The following is a 17,855-nucleotide window of genomic DNA, read 5'->3' as shown; positions in this document are numbered from 1 at the left end:
TGCTCAGTTTGGAAAGGAAGCGATTGGGCTATGAATACTTACTGGAAGTTACATGGCTTCCCCATGTAAAGGAGCTACAAGTGGCTGTGTTTTGCGTGGATGCCCAAAGATGCTAAGCTTTGGCTAAACTACCCATAATATGAAAAAGTTTTGAGTTGACCTTAAGAAAAATTAGGTTGGGGGTTATTAATTATTGCTGTCTGTATAAACTAATTTTATTTTATAAAGTTGGGAGAGACATCCATCTTGAGTTATTAAAGCATTGGTTAGTCTCTGTCCCCAGAAGTTACATGTTTTGAGTGGTAAGACATACATTGATAAAGCCAGTTTCTGCATGTTTCACTTGACTTGGTTCACTATTTGAAACAGCTGAGTTTTGGTTTGTTTTCATGAGCAGAATGGAAGATAGATGTGATTCCACATTCCACATTAAAATAAAATAAAGTAGATTCAGTCTAGTTTTAACTCAGTGGGGGAGGTGTGTTAGGTGTGTTTAAATCTGAGGAGTGTCTTTGAGTTTTAATTGGAATATTCACTGGCTACAGTTTTAAATATGCAAGGTGTCCAGAGTTAGGAGAGTTTTGTGTGTGCGTGTAGAACAGTGGAGGATGCAATAAAGTGTTGTGTTCTGTTGGTACATTGTTTGCCAATTCAACTTTTTACTTCTTTTTTTCCCAGTGCAATGGTTGGCTCTGTGGCTGGAAATACTTACTCTAACCAGGCTTCAGTGTATAGTCCACCACCTGCTACTGTTGATGTCACTGCTTATCAGAACACTGGAACTAATATGTCCCAGGTGCCAAACTATAACTTACCATCCACATCTCTGCCACAGACAGCAGGCAGTCAACAAGCACCTCCACAGCAACCACAGCCTCAGCCACCTCAGCAACCACAGCATAGCTACTCACAGAAGGCTCTGCTATAGGATCCAGGACTTCTGATTCCTAGTCTTCTTTAACTTCTGCTAAAGGCAGTTGGCAGTTCTATGAGTTTCTTCCTTTAATCTATTAAACTTTGTTTATCCTCAGCTTAATAAGAATCTATCTTGGTGAACAAGTTCAATTTGCACTGACTTTTTAGGATTTTTTTTCTTCTTAATTTTGCAGAGGAACGGATATATTTAGGACATTTAATTCCTTTTAAAATGCCTAAAAATTGGTACAAGATTATTTATGTCTGGTAAAATTGGCTACTTTGTGAAAACTCAACACTTGCAAACTGTTGTGGCATATATGTTATGTACATATAGTGTGTGCTTGCAATAGTGGCCATGTCGTATAGCTGTCGTGATCATGTGAATATATTTAACACAATGTCTAAAAATAATTTACTTTACTATTTTATTTTAATCATGAACTGACAACCATGTTTCATAGTTTTGTCTAGTTTTATGACATATGTGGTGTCTTTTTCCAATGCAGGAAAATCAGTAATTTTGCATATCATGGTTACACTTACGAGCTAAAGTCTACATATGAATTTACAAATGTATCTGAGTCTAGGTTTCATTACTTCTTGAACTGAACACAAGAGTATCATGCCTATTAGATGGCTTATCTACCAAAGTAAACTAATTAACTAACAATTGATTTGGGGGGATAACAGCAAATTATGATTCTGCTTCAGATATAATTAATAACTTAAAACTACTATTCAGAGGCTGCTAAACATATCATGGGACCATGCAACAGATCAGGATCTTGCATTTTATCATAAGAAGCACATAATTTATTTTTTCCAAGTTGTTTTCTACAGTGAGAACCAGAACTATATTCTGTGTTTGTTGGTAGAGATTACACCAAAGACAGAGGAGTTGAGCTGGAAGAGAAGTGATGCAGTTTTAAACTGGGATACACAACATGAGTAACACTATTCAAGTTTTCTTAATTAGAACATGAAGAATTTATGGACATTTAAAATACTTTGCTAAACAAACCTTCAGGGCTTTATTTTATCTCTTGTGGCCTTGCTTAGCAATTTGTTCTGTTTACTGTTCTACACACACACTTCTGCCTTAAACATCTGTTTCAATTTCCAGTTGTACCATTTGAGTTTATTAGCCCTTCTGTAGTGTGAACAGTTATCTTATTTTCATTCACTTTCCGGTTACTTTGAACCCTCTTCTGCAGCAATGTGCATTAGTCTTTTTTTAAATCCTTGCATTTCTCAGTAATTTAGCCAGGTGGCTCTTTAAGGCATGCTATTTTCTTTCTGTAGCTGAGGTGCTGCAAAAAACCCCACGATAACAGAAGACGGTGTTTTAGATATGCTTGATCACAGTTTCTTGTACAAAGACTGTTGTTGCTTTGCATTTGTATTCAGTCTGTTAATACATCCTGCTTTCCTCTTATCTTTTCCAGCAACTCTGACTCCACTTAGAGCAATACTAGATGGCTTCACCACAAGATCTGTGTTTTCAGACTTGTTAGTATGTATGTCGGAAATTGTTCACTTTTGTGTACTCTGTTTTAGTGTGATACTTCTGGACTTAAAGTTTGCAATTGTACATTATACTGTAAGCTGATTTCAGTTATCCCATACACTCCTGCACAGTTACCTGACATGCCTTTGTTTCACTATTTTAATAGACACAGGTATTTTGCCTGTTAATGCTTTCAAATGACTGCTTTGCATAACTTCCAAGTGGGGTGGCTACAAAACATGCCCAGAGCTGACGTGTTCCAGCTGGGGATGTTCTAGCCAGCTGGCTAGTTTGGTACTAATGGTTTCACATATTATTTTTTTCCTCCAGAATACTGAAGCACCCTTACAAACTGTCATTACTTCAGTGCTTGGTGCCATCACAAAAGTCTGTGGAATCTGAAAGGAAATACTAAAAAAAAAAAATAATTCCAAGGTATTGTGTCATAGGTAATTTTTAATAAATTGAAGAGGTGATTTTCTTAAGAAAGAGCATGTAGCATCATTTAGATAATGTTCTCTGTATGCTTTGGGTATCCGATTGCAAAAGCAGAGAAACAATGTGTATAGAGGTGACGGCTTTACACAAAAGTGAACATGACTGTTTAATCTGTAGTTCTTACACCCCGATTCAAGGAGAAGCTTGAAGCACCAAAATCATCCAGTTGGCACTGACTGTTTGCAGTCTTAGGTTTTCACATGTTGTGTCACATGTTCCGTAATAAAGACCTATGGAACTTCTGTGCAGAAATGACTCAACAGAAATACTTTTTGTTACTAATTTGTCTTTGTTTTTAAAATTTTGGAAGTCTTCTTTCCTTAACACACAGGAATGCTTATTCCTGGTTCCTCCTTTGAAAGCTGAAAACTTATGTGTAATCTTAAGTTCTTCTGCTTTTTCAACTTGCTTATTTTGGGCATTTATCCGTCTTTAAGAAAACGAAAATCACCTTTCATTTGTGTTCATCGTGACCGAATAACACTGTCTAATGTGATGCCACTATAAATTCAGTATACTGAAAGCTCTGGAAAAAAAAAGAAAAGACGGACACTTCTTATTTTCCTTCTTGTCTTTATTAGTCATAGAATCATAGAATAGTTGGGGTTGGAAGGGACCTTAAAAATCATCTAGTTCAACCCCTCTGCCATGGGCAGGGACACCTTCCACTAGACCAGGTTGCTCAAAGCCCCATCCAGCCTGGCCTTGAGCACTGCCAGGAGGGATGGGGCAGCCACAGCTTCTTTGAGCAACCTGTGCCGGTGCCTCACCACCCTCAGAGTGAAGAATTTTTTCATAGTATCTAATCTAAATCTCCTCTCTGTCAGTTTAAAGCCATCCCCCCTTGTGCTATCACTACATGCCCTTGTAAGAGAAGTCCCTCTTCAGACTTCTTCTAGGCCCCCTTTAGGTACTGGAAGCTGCTCAAAGGTCTCCCCTGAGCCTCCCCTTCTCCAGGCTGAACAACCCTAACTCACTGCTCTAAAGTATCTCCTGTAACAAATTGTGAATTTTAGTTGACTTAGAATCAGTTTTCATTGTCCACAATTTGTGCAGTAGATCCCTAGAATTTTAGGTTCAGGGTCTTTGTGTTTCTGTTGCATCCCACATTTTCCATTTCAGATGCAATTTTCAGATTAAATTGAATTTGGAGCTGTATAACTTCATGTTGATTTTTCTCATTTATCAGAAAAGATTATTTGTCTTCTCAGTTGTTTGTGTCCCTTATGCTAGATACTCTGAACTGATGCCTCCTCCTGCCTTGCTAGATGCTGTCATTGCACTAATTCCTTCACTCATCCTCTTGTATCCTCTGTAACTGATAATTTAGCAATTACATTTCAGTTCACCTCCTCTCTGCCAGTTTGGTATCATGAACCTGGAGATGTCATTTCTGGTGCTTCTCTGTTGTGATTTATTGTGAGATTCCTCATTTATGCATTGTTTTGACCAAGTTCATGTATGTTCTGTCTTACTATAGTATTGAACACTGAAACATGGGTGAAAGGGTGAAAGCACATGTTCAGCTACTGTATGGAAAAGCTTTTCAGCAAATAAATGAAGTGCCAGAAAGTTAATCTGTTTGAAAGTTAAGAATTCCTGGAAATATGTTATTTGTGTTTCAGTAGAAGACGGAATTATTGAATGTCTTGTTTCTTTACATGCAACCTTGTCAATGAAAGGCTAAAATGTTTTCATACTATTTTGTATAACCCTTTGTTGTTTAACCCTTTCATTAAGGCATACAAAAATGTTCATTAACTTTAGAAGGGGTATTTTGGTGGTTGATTGTCATGAACTGAGGCAAATGCTGGAAAGTGCCTTCTGTGCATTTTACTTCTATAAACAAAGCCTGTTTACCCATGTGTATCATCTCATAACAAAGTTGTCAAGATTTATTGTAATGCATCCCAGGTAAAACACTGAGGCAGTGGTTAGAAGTTGCTACGCTGATGCCGTGGCAGTGTGTTCCAGTGTGCAGATGGAGGAACAGTGGCAACAGATTTCCCCATCTTTCTTTGGTACCCGTGTAGATGTGCATTTAACATTACTGGCCAAAGGATAATAGACAGCAGTAAAGCAACGGTTAAAAGGAACAAACCAGAAGAATTGCAGCATGCTTCTCAGCAGGTGTGGAGCAGCATTTTTGCCCTCATGGTACAGCTATTGTTCATGAATTTTGAGGTGGGGAAACTGAATTTGAGTAACTGGAACTTCAGAGAATTCTGCCAGGGTGGAAATGCTTAGATTAACAAAGGAGAGAAATTTGCATTTAATAGTGTATATATTTTGCTGATCAAATCTAGGCTGCTATTATAGTTCTCTGATTTCATCTAGATGGCAGGAACATCAGATTTACACTGGAGAACTGCTTAATACCTCATTCTCCACTTTGTTTAGTATTTTCTCTAATATGACTTACCTTATTTTTCACTTATATTTAAACAAATATCTGTGCAGTCTTTACATATAAAGGTCTTACCTTATTCCTTGCCTGCTGGGTTTCACAGACGGGATGAAAAAGAACATTTCTAATTACAGCAGCTACACTGGCACTTTGAACTGCGTAACTGCAGCTTCCCTTGGAGAAGATGCGTGTGTTGGTTTTGAAGAACATGGGAGCATAATTTTTCCAGTTAAGAACTCAAGGAGATTATTTTTAACTAAAAAGGTAAAGTACAAGTTACAAAAGCCTCCATTGCTAAGAGCAGGCAGAATCATTTTTTACTCTGTTATTCAGCCTTAGTAAAGCTGACCAGCTCCACTGCAGCTAGTCCTTTCTCATTTTCAGCTGCAGTGAAGAATATTAACCTTCATGTGCGCATACTATCCAGCACCACAGTAGAATATGGAAGGGCCTTGACCTTTGAACTTTTTTCTCCAATGTGTAAAAATGATGTACTTTTCTGAAGCCTTGTTTCTTAAATTAGGATGTTTTGTGTTTTAAAAACATTCCATTTGCTACCATGTAAAATTGCAGCTCTAAGGTTCACTTTTCATGCTGCTGCCTTCGCAAAAGGTGGTGGGAGCTTTTGTTCTCTCCTGCATGTGTTTCTGGAAATCCAAATAATTTTTGTCTCTGTCATGAAAAAGAAAAGAAGCCTGCTGCAGTGTGCTTTGGTTTTAATAAAGTGTACTCAGTAGCAAAGTGCATTTTTGGTTTTGTTTGGTTTGATGCTCCCTTTGATGTTGGCATATGTATATATTTAGATATACTGCACTGTTGTACAAGAACTGTTTTAGTAAATAACACTATTTGTAAAAACTGTTAATTGCTTTTGGTATGAATGCAAAATATTAAAGTTGGAGTATTTAGTTCATTATGTTGCAAAGTTAATTTATAAATTTCATGGAAGACTAATCAGAAAAGGACTTCATTTGCTGGAGGGACTTGGAGCAGCAATAGGCATGGTGTGTTAGAAGCATTTAGCTCACATTTTCTGATTACAGGAGAGGTAGGGGTGAGGTTTGGGTTCTGGAATTTTGGGGAATTTTTGTTCTTTTATGTGATGGCATACACATAATTATATTATTTGTACTTGTAAAGGTTTTTAAGCTGTCTTTAACTTCCTTTAGCTAAAATCCAAGTAGTACATTGTACATCTTATTTCAAGTACGCTGCATGTTCTTTTTTGGTGAGAAATACAGCATGGGTATTTTAAAGGGGTGGTAAAGAACAATGAAAACAACTGTAACTGTACTGTCTAATGTGTATATACACAGATCAATAAGCAGATACTACTGGCAGCTTAACAGTTAACTCACACAATTATTTGACAGTTAATTCCATTTCTGATCACAGTTAATGCAAAGTAGCATTAAACTTGGTTGTCTGCTCTTTGTGAAATGAACTGAAGATCAGGCTACAGCCTGCTCTGTGTATCTACATTACTGTATAAGATACTGCCACAGCTGAAACGTGGTGGTCTTGGCAGATGGATGATATGTGCTTAAAACAATGCTAAACTTCATGGGTTTCTTGCTCAAATCAATGTGAGCATCTGAGATCATCATGGGGCTTCGGGAGCAGTGGGCAGCAGATTACCAGTTTGGCCTGTTCTTCCCAAAAATGTGAGCTACATGCTTAGGGTGGGTGATTTTGGGGACTGTGGGTTCATTCAGTATGATAATTTCTGTGTTTCAAAAGAGTATCAATTCAGATGACGGAATTAAAAGTCCTACAGATAGTGTAGAAATTAAACATTTAATGTCTCTGATTTGGAACAGCGAGGGAGAATTTATATTGAGTTTTCTTTACTGACCTTTTCTTTTGGACAGAGAAAATGTTTCTGTTGAGAGGCCTATGATGAAAATACTGTGAGAGTTTGCTCCATCATAGTCTTCAAGGCTTATTTTAAGACCTAATGCCATGGATCTGGGCAACAGGTAAAATAAGCATCAGTCTGTGTTTAAGGGGATCAAACAAATGACCTTCACTTAAACTTTCAATGAAGTGGTTCCCATGTTATCTGCCTTCATGGCAGGCACTTAATATTGCATTGCGAAGCTGGGGACTAACGCATTATCTCATTGCTGCAGCTGGGTTTCAAAATCTTACACTACCCTGTTGCAGGATAAACGCTTTGATCTCTCCCAGTATTTGTAAATTTAAATTATCTGGATTGTTTTAAGTCAGGGCTGTTTTGGTTGATCTGATCATGGTCTGTGTTTTAAGTGAGAAAGAAGCCATTGTGAGAGAACCTGGAGACACTTCCTGTGGTTCAGGCTCTTTTGCACTTCTTAAAATTCACGTCACTGTTGGCAGTATACATGGGCAATATCCAATAATACAGAAAATAATATGGGGGAAGAAGATAAATGGGTACTTCCAGTTGTAGATTGAGAGCATCTTTAGAGTACAGTCTCTTGAGTTGATACACAATATAAGAAATGTAGTGATTGTAGCACCATATATATTGCTTTGACTTTGCTTAACACTGTTAAGCATGAGTTTTGAGTCCTTACGCATGAACCTTTGATTTCTACAATCAATGCAGGTTGGTGTTTATGTCATTTGACTGGTCGGTTTCTCTATGTACCACTTTCTGGCTGTCAAAGCACACATATCAAGAAATGGAACCCTTCAATGTATCCGTGCCTGGGCCACTCAATTTTATACAGTATATTCTATAGCATTTTCTAAGCTTGATTTACAAATAAGCAAACAAGTCTGCCCTGACTGCTACTGAAATCACACTGGCATCTATTTCTAGCCAGCCATGATGCCTCACCCCTGTTGACTCATGAATCCTTAGGTATTTGTGGGCTCTACAGACATGATTACTTTCAAGTGTCTATGTCAGACTGTCCCAATTTACTGTGCTTCCCCAAGGGCTGTGAACATTTAGAGCCCTTGGGTTTAATGACTTTTAGACCAGCAAAAATGTCTCCAAATTAGTCTTTGCTCCCCTGGTGACATACTCTCTAGGCTGATGCCGAAGAATTGTAGAGCTCATTTATGTACACCCTGCAGCAAAAAACATGTTGCTTGAGGTATGATGATTTACATAAAAACACAGTGGTTTATATAAGAACAAATGGAAGTATCAACTCAGCCGAGGACAGAGCAGTCTTGGTTCTCTGCAACTGTGTAGAACACAGAATCAGTACCAACCACCTCCCTGAAACAGACTACTAAAAAGTTCAAATAGGTGTTTTTTGGAGAAAACAAACCATAGGTGTTATCTAAAAGACTCTCATTAGGGCTGTGTTTGCTCTCTTTCCTCCTGGTACAGTGAGGAAAAACAAATAGTAAAGCATGTTTTGCTTTAACAGAATCCACAATTTCACTTTGTAACAAGTTCCTTGCAGCTTCTGTGGAATCGTGGTTTATATTTGATTGTGTGGATAATGACACTCAAGTAGGATTCAGCATTAGTAATCTTTAAAACTGCTTTTGCTCTCTTATTGGCAAAGTAGGCAATCTAACTTAGTAATTTATCTTGGTGAACTTGCTGCCTTTCAACACAGATACATTTTCTGTTCTACAGCACTTATCTTGCAGATAATCAAAGCTTCCTGTGAATGTTAGCTGCTCCTTCCAAGGTTTCAGAGTCCCACTGATTACTTCAGGGGGCAGCTATTTGCCTCCATTGCTCAAACCAATACCTAATTTTGTCTCTTCCAAGAACTAGACTCCCTTGAATTCATCTATCCATGAGGCTCAAGCTGACACCAGATCTGTTGCTTGGGTTTATTCAGGATAGATAGTTGGTAGCAAGAAATTAATTGCACATCTGTAAACAGCTCTGAGCTGAGCAGCAATCAGTGGGATCCTGTAGTTCAGCAGCAGTGCAAAGAATCCAAATCCCAGCTCTCCTCTAAGTGTGTGTGTGTGCATATATATATATTCAATCAATTCTGCATACTATATGTTTCCTAATGGTTATCTGCTTCTTTTATATGCTTTCTCATACTTGATCCTTGCAGTTAGCATGCTCACAAATCTAACTGCAGTAAATAATAATTTTCTATATACATATTTCTGTATTTAGACATTATACATAAAGTAATATACCTTATATATGTCCAGACTGTAGATTGTTCTTCAATAACATAGATGTGTCTTGTGGAGTCTTTAAGTTGTTTTCTGAAATGCAGGCACTCCTGCTCTTCCATCTCTGAAGCACCATCTCCTTCCCTCACCACTGGTGCAGTCTCACAACTGCTATAATTGGCCTTTGTATTTTCCAAGTCTCTGAAATGTTGCTTTGGGCTATGGTGTTTTCTTCACAAAGGACCCTGCCATTAACTTTGGACCATCATTTTCTCATTCACTTGATTTGTTGTTTCTCAGTGGTACAGTTTCAAAAGGGAGTTGGCCACATTTCAACCTAGGAAGAGAGCACCTCTGTTCTTGTGGTCCAAAGTTTAGTTCGAAACGGTTTAATGATACAAGCTGAGAGTTACATCCTATTTGCAATTTTTATCCACTACAGGATCCAGGAAGGCAATTACTTTAGTGTGTGTGGCAAGTCCCTCATAAACTTAGGAGCGGTTCACCATTCAATGTGTATTGCTTTTAAGAATTGGAATATGCTTGTAAAATCCCAGAGGTGATTGCAGCTGTCGTTCCAACTAGACTATGCACATAACAGCTCCTGCAGTCTTGTTTGTCTCTACTAGAGACTTTTGTACATTCTTTGGACTCTGGTTTGTCACTAAGAACTTCATATGATTAAGGGGGGGGGGGGGGCGAGAAGAATGTAGGAGAAAGCTGCGTTTACGTGTTGCGTTTCTCAGGTGTTAATTTATATCTTCCGAAGTGAGAGCATGTCCTTCAAGAGCACAGCTTGTTTCTACAACTTCCTGGGGAAAAAAAGAGTTTCTAAATCTGTGACACGTAAGGGTGTACTTCCAGAACACCTTGGACCGCTTTGAAAGGGAAGCATTTTCTTTATCCTACAGTGAATTACTGTGAGCCCACAAATTCCAGGTAGTCAGAAATGATGACTTTTTAAGCATTACTGAATGGCTGCAATTTTTATCACACAGGTAGATGAAGACTCTAAGCTTTTCCAAGAACCAGTCAGTGCTGCTGGGATCGTTTTTGTTGACATGTCCTGGCCTCATTTTTGAGAATAAACTGCTAGGAAAAAGTTCTGTTATGGAACAGTTCTAAAGATAACAACCAAAATCTCACCATCAGCTCTTCATTCCTTTCTCATACTTTCCTCAGGAGGAAGCTATTCTAATGATTTTAATTGTTTAGGTAGAGCAAATGGAATAGTTCAAAGTGTTTCACAGTAAATGCTTTCCTCTGGAAGTTGTTTTTAAAGTGGTGTGTTGTGCTGAACACAATATTCTGACGGAAATGTCTGTCTGCCTAATTAGCTGACCTTACTAAGAAGTGGAATTTGTAATAGGCCTTGTAAGAGTTTCCACTTAAGCATAATCCAGTTGATTGTGTGTTTTTATCATGGTATTTGTGTTATTAACCTGTTCCTGCCTCATGTTTTTCTATTATTATTTTGATAGTTTTTAGGATTTTTTTTTTAAATACAGTTTATATGAAGACAACTCCCAGCTAAAAGAGAATCACTTTCATGAACTCTGGAGTCAGCAATGGGGCCCAAGTGCAGCACATTTGTAATCATGCTGGGAGGGCCCATCCTGTCCTCAAAACACTCTCTTTAACAGGGCTCTTTCACCAACTCTTTTTAAATCTTGTTATTTTAGTATTAGGTGGAAAAAAATAGTCTTTTCCCTCTCCCATTTGTATTGGCTCTTTTTCAAATAAATCAATAACTATTGCACACAAAACCTTGGTGATCCTGACATTCTTCTCCTGTTTTTTGTCTTGCCTCTTACTCCTTCCTATGTTTGCATTTTCCTTCTATTTTTATCCTAACAAAGCTCAACCTTAGTGGTCTCAGTTCCCAGCAAAGTTTTTAGGCTGCAGCCAGCTGTGTGATGTGCAGCTCGCCTCAGTATTTGGAAATAACGGTTCACTGTTGAAGGTTTGCTGCAGAATCCTGCCGTGGTCTGTCAGGAATCTTATTGTCAGCATTGCAGTTTAGGGTCACTTGATTTTTTTCTGGCTGTTTTCTTTACTAAATTTGGTTTTTAAAATGTTTCAGAACACTGATGGGTAGGTACTCTGCAGTTCCCCCTTTGCAAGTTCAGAGAATTGCTTTGTTTAAAGAGTTTGAACATGTGCTGGATCAGAGTGGGTCTTGAAAGTGGTAATGTCCCCTTTATCACTGGCATTTTGTATAATAATGTCAGTTAGCCTCTTACAGCCTCTTGTCTTACCTATACAATGCCGGTGCTGCCTATATTCAGTTTGTGATCTTGGAACTCCTCTCTTTTTTTTTTTCCTGGAAGACACATGAGTTGTGTCAAATGAGTGGCAGCTCTGGTAAGAGCTCTGGTAAGAGCTACTTTTCAGTTCATGTTTCTGATGAAGAGCAAGATAAGGGCCAGGCATTCCTTGGATGTGTTCCAATGAATCCAGAACCAAATACCCGTGCTCTTGGGTTTCTCCCTATCCTGGATTACTGTTATGCATAGGGATGACACCAGATGTGTTACTCCACATCAGTATTTTAAGAGGGTGCTCCAGGCTGAGTGTGGCACTCACACTCGCTTGTCCTAAATGGACGACTGAAGGTCCTAGATGATGGGTAGTAGATGCCGGCAGAGTTGAGTTTCTGTATCCTTACTAGCAGCAAAGCTGTTATTAAGACACTTGCAATAGTGTTTCATGTATAGGCGGAGGTCAGGAAAAATAGCGTTGACCTCTTACGTGTCCAATTGTAAATTTTGAATGCTCCCCTGCTTCCTCAAGGACTATGACCTCCTGCTCCATTGCTGCCAAGCTGGTTTTTATCGGCAGCCCTGCTGCACATTCCATAACAGTAAATCCTGTAGGCTGAAGAATCTTTGTTATCAAGACAGTCTACGGAAAAGTCTCTCTTTTGTGATTCCCTCCTAAGCCCTGGGATCCTACAGGACAGCTGTAGCAATGTCCGCAGAGTATTTAGGCCTGCATAAGATCTGCATCAGCAGTTTAAGACTAAAGAGTTTGTGTTTCATTTGAGAAAGGCGGTAATGGAGGGTCGTTAGCTTCTTTGAGAGCAGATATTGATAAAGATGTCACTTCTAACATATGCTTTGTATGGACGGCAATCTTTGCTTCATTTGAGTGTTCACTGATTATGACTCCCAGGGCAAAACTGTAAAGGCTGTTGTGCCATAAAATGGATCTTCACTGCACATCCAACCTGTCATGTTTAGCCAGAAATGCTTCAAGTTTCTCAGCTAAAGCAGACTTGTTATCCATAGGTCACTACAGGTATTGGGGCTATTTTATTTATTTTTAATACTTGTTTGCGTTACAGAACAGCATGGGCCGCCGTGGTGTAACACAAAATATGGTAGTGAATCTTTCTGAGTAATGTTGTCCTTTGGGACACCAATGACAAGCAAGAGACTGTGATGAAATGAATTTAATCTCTTTTCTTAGTGCTTCACTGCCAAACTCATCAAGCATTGGTTTCACTCGAGTTGGGTATGACATGTGGGGTAGAGTCTCAAGGACTTAAGAGTGGTGGAGAGAATGAAGGAGAAAAGCAAATTAACACTTGAGGTGGATGATGCAACCAGGAGAGACAAAGAAGGAAGAAGACTTCGCACAAATAAATGATTCTGCAATAATAAAGCTTTATTTCTAGAAGAACAGGCATACTTTCTATAAGGAGGATTCATCTATAGAAACCCTCAGTTGTCTGTAAACAGAGCAGTATTTTAAGTCTGTATAAAAAAATAACCTCTTTGCTTTATAAAAGATGTGAAGTAAGCCAGAGAAATCTGAATTATGGCGTTTTCTTTAATGTCAAGAGACTTTCAGACATTTCCTGCTTTGGGTGCAGCAGTTAAGTACCTCACCCAGGAGACTTATTAAAACAAACAAAAATTAAGGAGACATATAGGCAAGTCTCTTTGGACAGTGTTCTGACTCCTATGGCACGCAACATCCTGAGCACTTCAGTGTTCATCTTCAGTTGCTTATGTTTGTATTGAGTAGTTTGCAGAGAAAATCAGTGTTTATGATTTATAAAGCCCTTCAGCTTTCTTTCCCCACTACAGCTACATTTGCTGTTTGTCACTTGAGTCTCAGCTTTAAGAGCGTAAAGGAAGCATGGGATGTATATATGGAGCATGCTTTACTATATCCTGCTTTGCTGCCTGTGTGATATTTGCTGATTTGGTTTCCTGTAAAAACTGATACATCAGCTCACTTCTGGTCATAGATAACAGGCAGGAAGAGCTGCCAGGGCTCCCATGATGAATAGCCTGTATAAATCCTCCATGCAGCACAGGGCTGAAGTCAGTATTTTTATTTTAGGAAGAAACAGCAAATAGCATGTTTTGATACTGCAGAAGGAAGCTGTACTCAGAAAATATAGATATTTTAAGTTGCTGATGATTTCAAACCCATTGCTCTACAGAAAGCTTAGATAAGATGACAATGTCAGCATGAAATTAAGAGGGAATGAAGGGGCCGTATCATTGCTGTCTTGATTGCTTGGCAGGCTGTCACAACAGGCCTGCCTGAGCAGTTACATGCTGTACAGGCTGAAATAACAAATGGCACAGTTGCTGTGTGCCTTCAGAAACAGACTGTGAGCACCTCTTGTACTGACTGAATGATGCAGAGATCTAATTTCTGGAATTGCAAGCGGAGGTAAAATACGCGGTTTAAATGCAGATAGCACAGCAACTACTAGTCAATAAAAAGTCAGTATGTTTTACCTAAGGACTCTCAACAGTGCTTGAAATGACAGAAGTGCTTTGGAATATTAAGAAGTTTCTTTCGTGAAATGGTGGAGATGGCAAATCACAGAAAAGACAATGGTCTTAACAAAAAGAGTGTCCAAAAAAGGGGAGAACCTAGTCTATCACAAAACAATCCTTAACCTATCAGTGTAGCTGTTTCCATGTGAATTTGTCTGATTTAACTACCATTTAATCAGTTTTGAGACTTCACACTAATGACTAAGTAACAGCAGGCATTCACATTTTCAAAGTAATTTGGATGCTTAACTCCCACTGAAATGGGCATCAAAATAATCCAGCCACAACTGTGGCTGATCTCTTGCTTCTAACCAGGGCAGCAGGAAAGGCAAGTAACTAATCCTAAACCCTCTCTGCGTTTGGATTATTCTGTCTTTCCTCTAAGCATCTTTACTGGATGTTCTTCACCATGTGTGGTTTGGGGGTTTGGTTTGGTTTTGGTTTTGACTTACGTAGGGAATGTCTTGTCCACCTATGGAAATGCCTGCAGAAGCTGGAGTCCAGGTCACCCATAAACAACCTGTATCTGCATGAAAACAGGAGGGAACAGCAGCTGGTAACAGCACCATTGCTGTCTGGCCAGGGAAGAGGCACAGGGCTGTTCTGCAGCAGACAAAGGGAGAGTGCATGAGGCTCCTTAGCCCTGTGGTGATGTCGATGTTCACATATATGAAGGCTGATCCGCACTGCTGGCACTAAAAAAGATTTAGTAATCACAGACAGTAGTCCTGTACTCTGAACTGTTTTGAGGGGAAGGACATTTTTCAGGCAGGGCCTTGACTGGCTGCTGTCATTTGGTCTTTCGGTCTTTTCAGAACCATGTAGGAATTTGGCTTCCTGCTGTTCTGAGGAAAGCTTTCATGGCTGTACTTTATTGTTCATTCTGCAACAAGTTTTATCATGAGGAACATTACAATCTCGCTTATGAGTGGTCATTGTCTTAGAAGTATTGATCAACCTACATGTCAGCATACCTTAACCTGGTGAAATGAGAAACATGCAGAAAACTGGTAGCTGAGGTTAAATTCCAGGAGTCTGGGTTTTAGCCCTGTTTGCACATTGTGAGAGCGCTGCTTCCCTGGATTCAAAATCTCTTGGCATAGATCCCAGAAATCTGGACTACTTCCCTTTCAGATTTGACAAAGTCAATATGCATAAATATTCTCAAGGAAACGCCTGTTGAGTCTGTTACACAGCGGTACGAGACATTTCACTTAAATCTCAACATTTTAAAATATAATGGGAAACCAGCTGCACAAGTAACAGTGAAATTGGCTGTTTTCCTTTCGTGTACAACAGGTACAGCTTGGCTTTGAGGCACTGTGAGATTTTCTGACTCTTTGTAACTCTTCCCAGTAGGAAAGAGGTGGTTCAGTCTCTCTGCTTTTCCATGCCAGGGTATTTCTGCTGATAATGCTACCCATAGAAGAGCTCAAGCGATGCCTTACTTGAGGACACTTCTGGCCAGAGTCGATCATTTCATTCCTGGTTCACTGAGCAGTTTTTCAGACGGTGGGGTCTTTGGGGCAGTCTAGTGCTGCTTGTGATGTTAACATGTTGCTACAGTTCTCTGGAGCTCTTGCCAAACTTCTCAAAACTCAAGACAAGGGTGTTGGATTTTGCAGAAACGGTGACTTGCAGATGTAGGCACACCCCTCAAGTTATCAAAACTTCGTAAGAAGAAGAGAGCGCTTCCGTCTTCTCTTTATCTTTCTCCCCCTAAGACCTAGTGCAGGAGACACTGTATTGAGAGGAGGTGGTAAGGTGTTTATCTCTTGCAGCAGTGCTGCTCTGAAGTTCAGCTATGGAGGAGCAGACAGATAAAAGTGAGGCTGGTTACTGCAACTCCAGCAGCCTTCTGAGATCCAGGTAAAAATTAAGCCCTGAGATGTCTTTTACAGCAGTCCCAGCCTCTTGTTTCAGCATGTGCTTTCTCACAGCAAAAGACAGCATCATCCTTGCTCCTCTTCACCCCCTGGCAGGTGTGCTCCCTCCATCACAGCTACTCCAGGTGATACCAGCCTCCCTTCCTCTATCGCTGTCTTGCAGGTCATCCTCCTTAACACATACCTCTTCAGACCACAATCTAAAAAATTGTTACACGGGTTTTATTTCACTGGAAATAGGGTGGAAAGCAAAATAGCTTTGAGACTGTCTCAGCCACTTTCTGGATCATAAATTCCATTATATTCAATACCCAATGTACACATCACTACATTTGCTGCTCTGTTAAGTCGAGGGAGGTAGTAAGTATCTCATTGTAAAGGCAAGGGAGTGAAGGCAGGAATAAAGTGAAACACGGGATCACTAAGTTAGGTGCTTGGGAGTGGCTTGATGCAGAACTGTGTGCTCATTAGGACTGGCAGTGTTCCTGGACAATGCTGCAGTGACAGGACATGTGCTGCACAGATCTGAAATCCACTGTGGGAGGCATCCGTTGCTGTACACGTGCCCAGATCTAATGCACCTGCTGTGGTCTAATGAGTCACCCTGTCTTGTGAATCCAGCATGACAATCACTTTGCAAAAAACCTGGTGAGCCTGAATGAATAAATAGTTTTGGACTAATCAAAATGACATTATTTGGTGACTAAACCATGTCAAGTAAAAACATCATTATCAAACTTGGTCATTCTCAGGGGGGACAAACCCAGCTCATTAATGAGCAAAACACAAGGTGGCAGAGGGCCACCTTACAGTTCTGGTGCTGGCCTGAAGGGAAGTCACTGGGAGAGAAGCTTGGTCTGTTCTGGCAAGGATGGAACTGAGGAGTGGAAATTTTATTCTGTTCTGCAGGAAATATTACCCCCAACCCCCCAAAATCTTGTTGTTGAAATTAGAATGAAATTTAATGTTTTGCAAAACAAAATTTCATCTTTCCCTCTACTATACTGAAAATGCAATCATATGTACTCAGTGACTGCTTAGCTTACATAATATTTAATAATATTTCAATTTTACTGGGTTAATTTGCTGGTGAAAAAAAGATTTTTAAATTCTACAAAAATGGTGAAAGAAATTCCAGCCAGCACAGGACTGCACTGAATCAGACAGGAGGTTTGAACATGATATCGTAGATGTGACTGCAACTCTCAGTGCAGTTAGTGAAATTAGGTATATTTCCTTCCAAAAATCTAATATTCTGCCCATGGATAAACTCTATACCATGGATAACACTTCTGGAACTTGAGGTCAGCATATGTTTAAACTCCTATAATAATAATCTGACTAATATTAGGGGTAGTATCGATTTTTTTATAAAAATATGTGCCTTTCTTTTTACTCATGTTTTTGTTTCATTTCATAGTTCTTTGGGAAATTGAACTGAAAACTGTTTCCTTCTTTCAAATACAACTCCTCTGTCATATCTGTGCAGTACTTCGCTCCTGTAGCCATCACGGACTAATACTCATGATGGCATAGACTTATAGATCATGGATGTAGACTCTTATTTATAATAAAGAATACTGCTGTGTTGCTCAACTACTATCCAACAGAATAGTACCCTCGTTAATACCTGTAGGAATGCCATAGCATTCCTGTTCCTGTGAGACAGGGTCAAAGCTGTGGTTAAGGAGTTTAAGGAGTGTGGCCTGTAATTTCAGCCAAAATTGTATTATTTGAAATAAAGTTAA

General features: G+C 39.3%; 1 protein-coding gene across 1 annotated transcript in view; it reads left to right on the top strand.

Annotated features, from left to right (window-relative positions):
- STAM (signal transducing adaptor molecule) overlaps positions 1 to 6,243 on the top strand; it is a 38,462-nt gene extending 32,219 nt beyond the window's left edge. The window contains exon 14 of the mRNA XM_062633686.1: positions 679 to 6,243. Coding sequence (XP_062489670.1) covers positions 679 to 928 — 250 coding nt within the window. The 3' untranslated portion in view covers positions 929 to 6,243. The remainder of the gene's footprint in view (positions 1 to 678) is intronic.
- The last annotated feature ends 11,612 nt before the right edge of the window (positions 6,244 to 17,855 follow it).

Source organism: Pezoporus occidentalis, unplaced genomic scaffold, assembly GCF_034315485.1.
Source record: "Pezoporus occidentalis ecotype Australia unplaced genomic scaffold, CSIRO_AGI_Poc_V1 ctg40, whole genome shotgun sequence".
NCBI lineage: Eukaryota > Metazoa > Chordata > Aves > Psittaciformes > Psittacidae > Pezoporus > Pezoporus occidentalis.
This window is presented reverse-complemented; position numbering and strand designations above follow the sequence as displayed.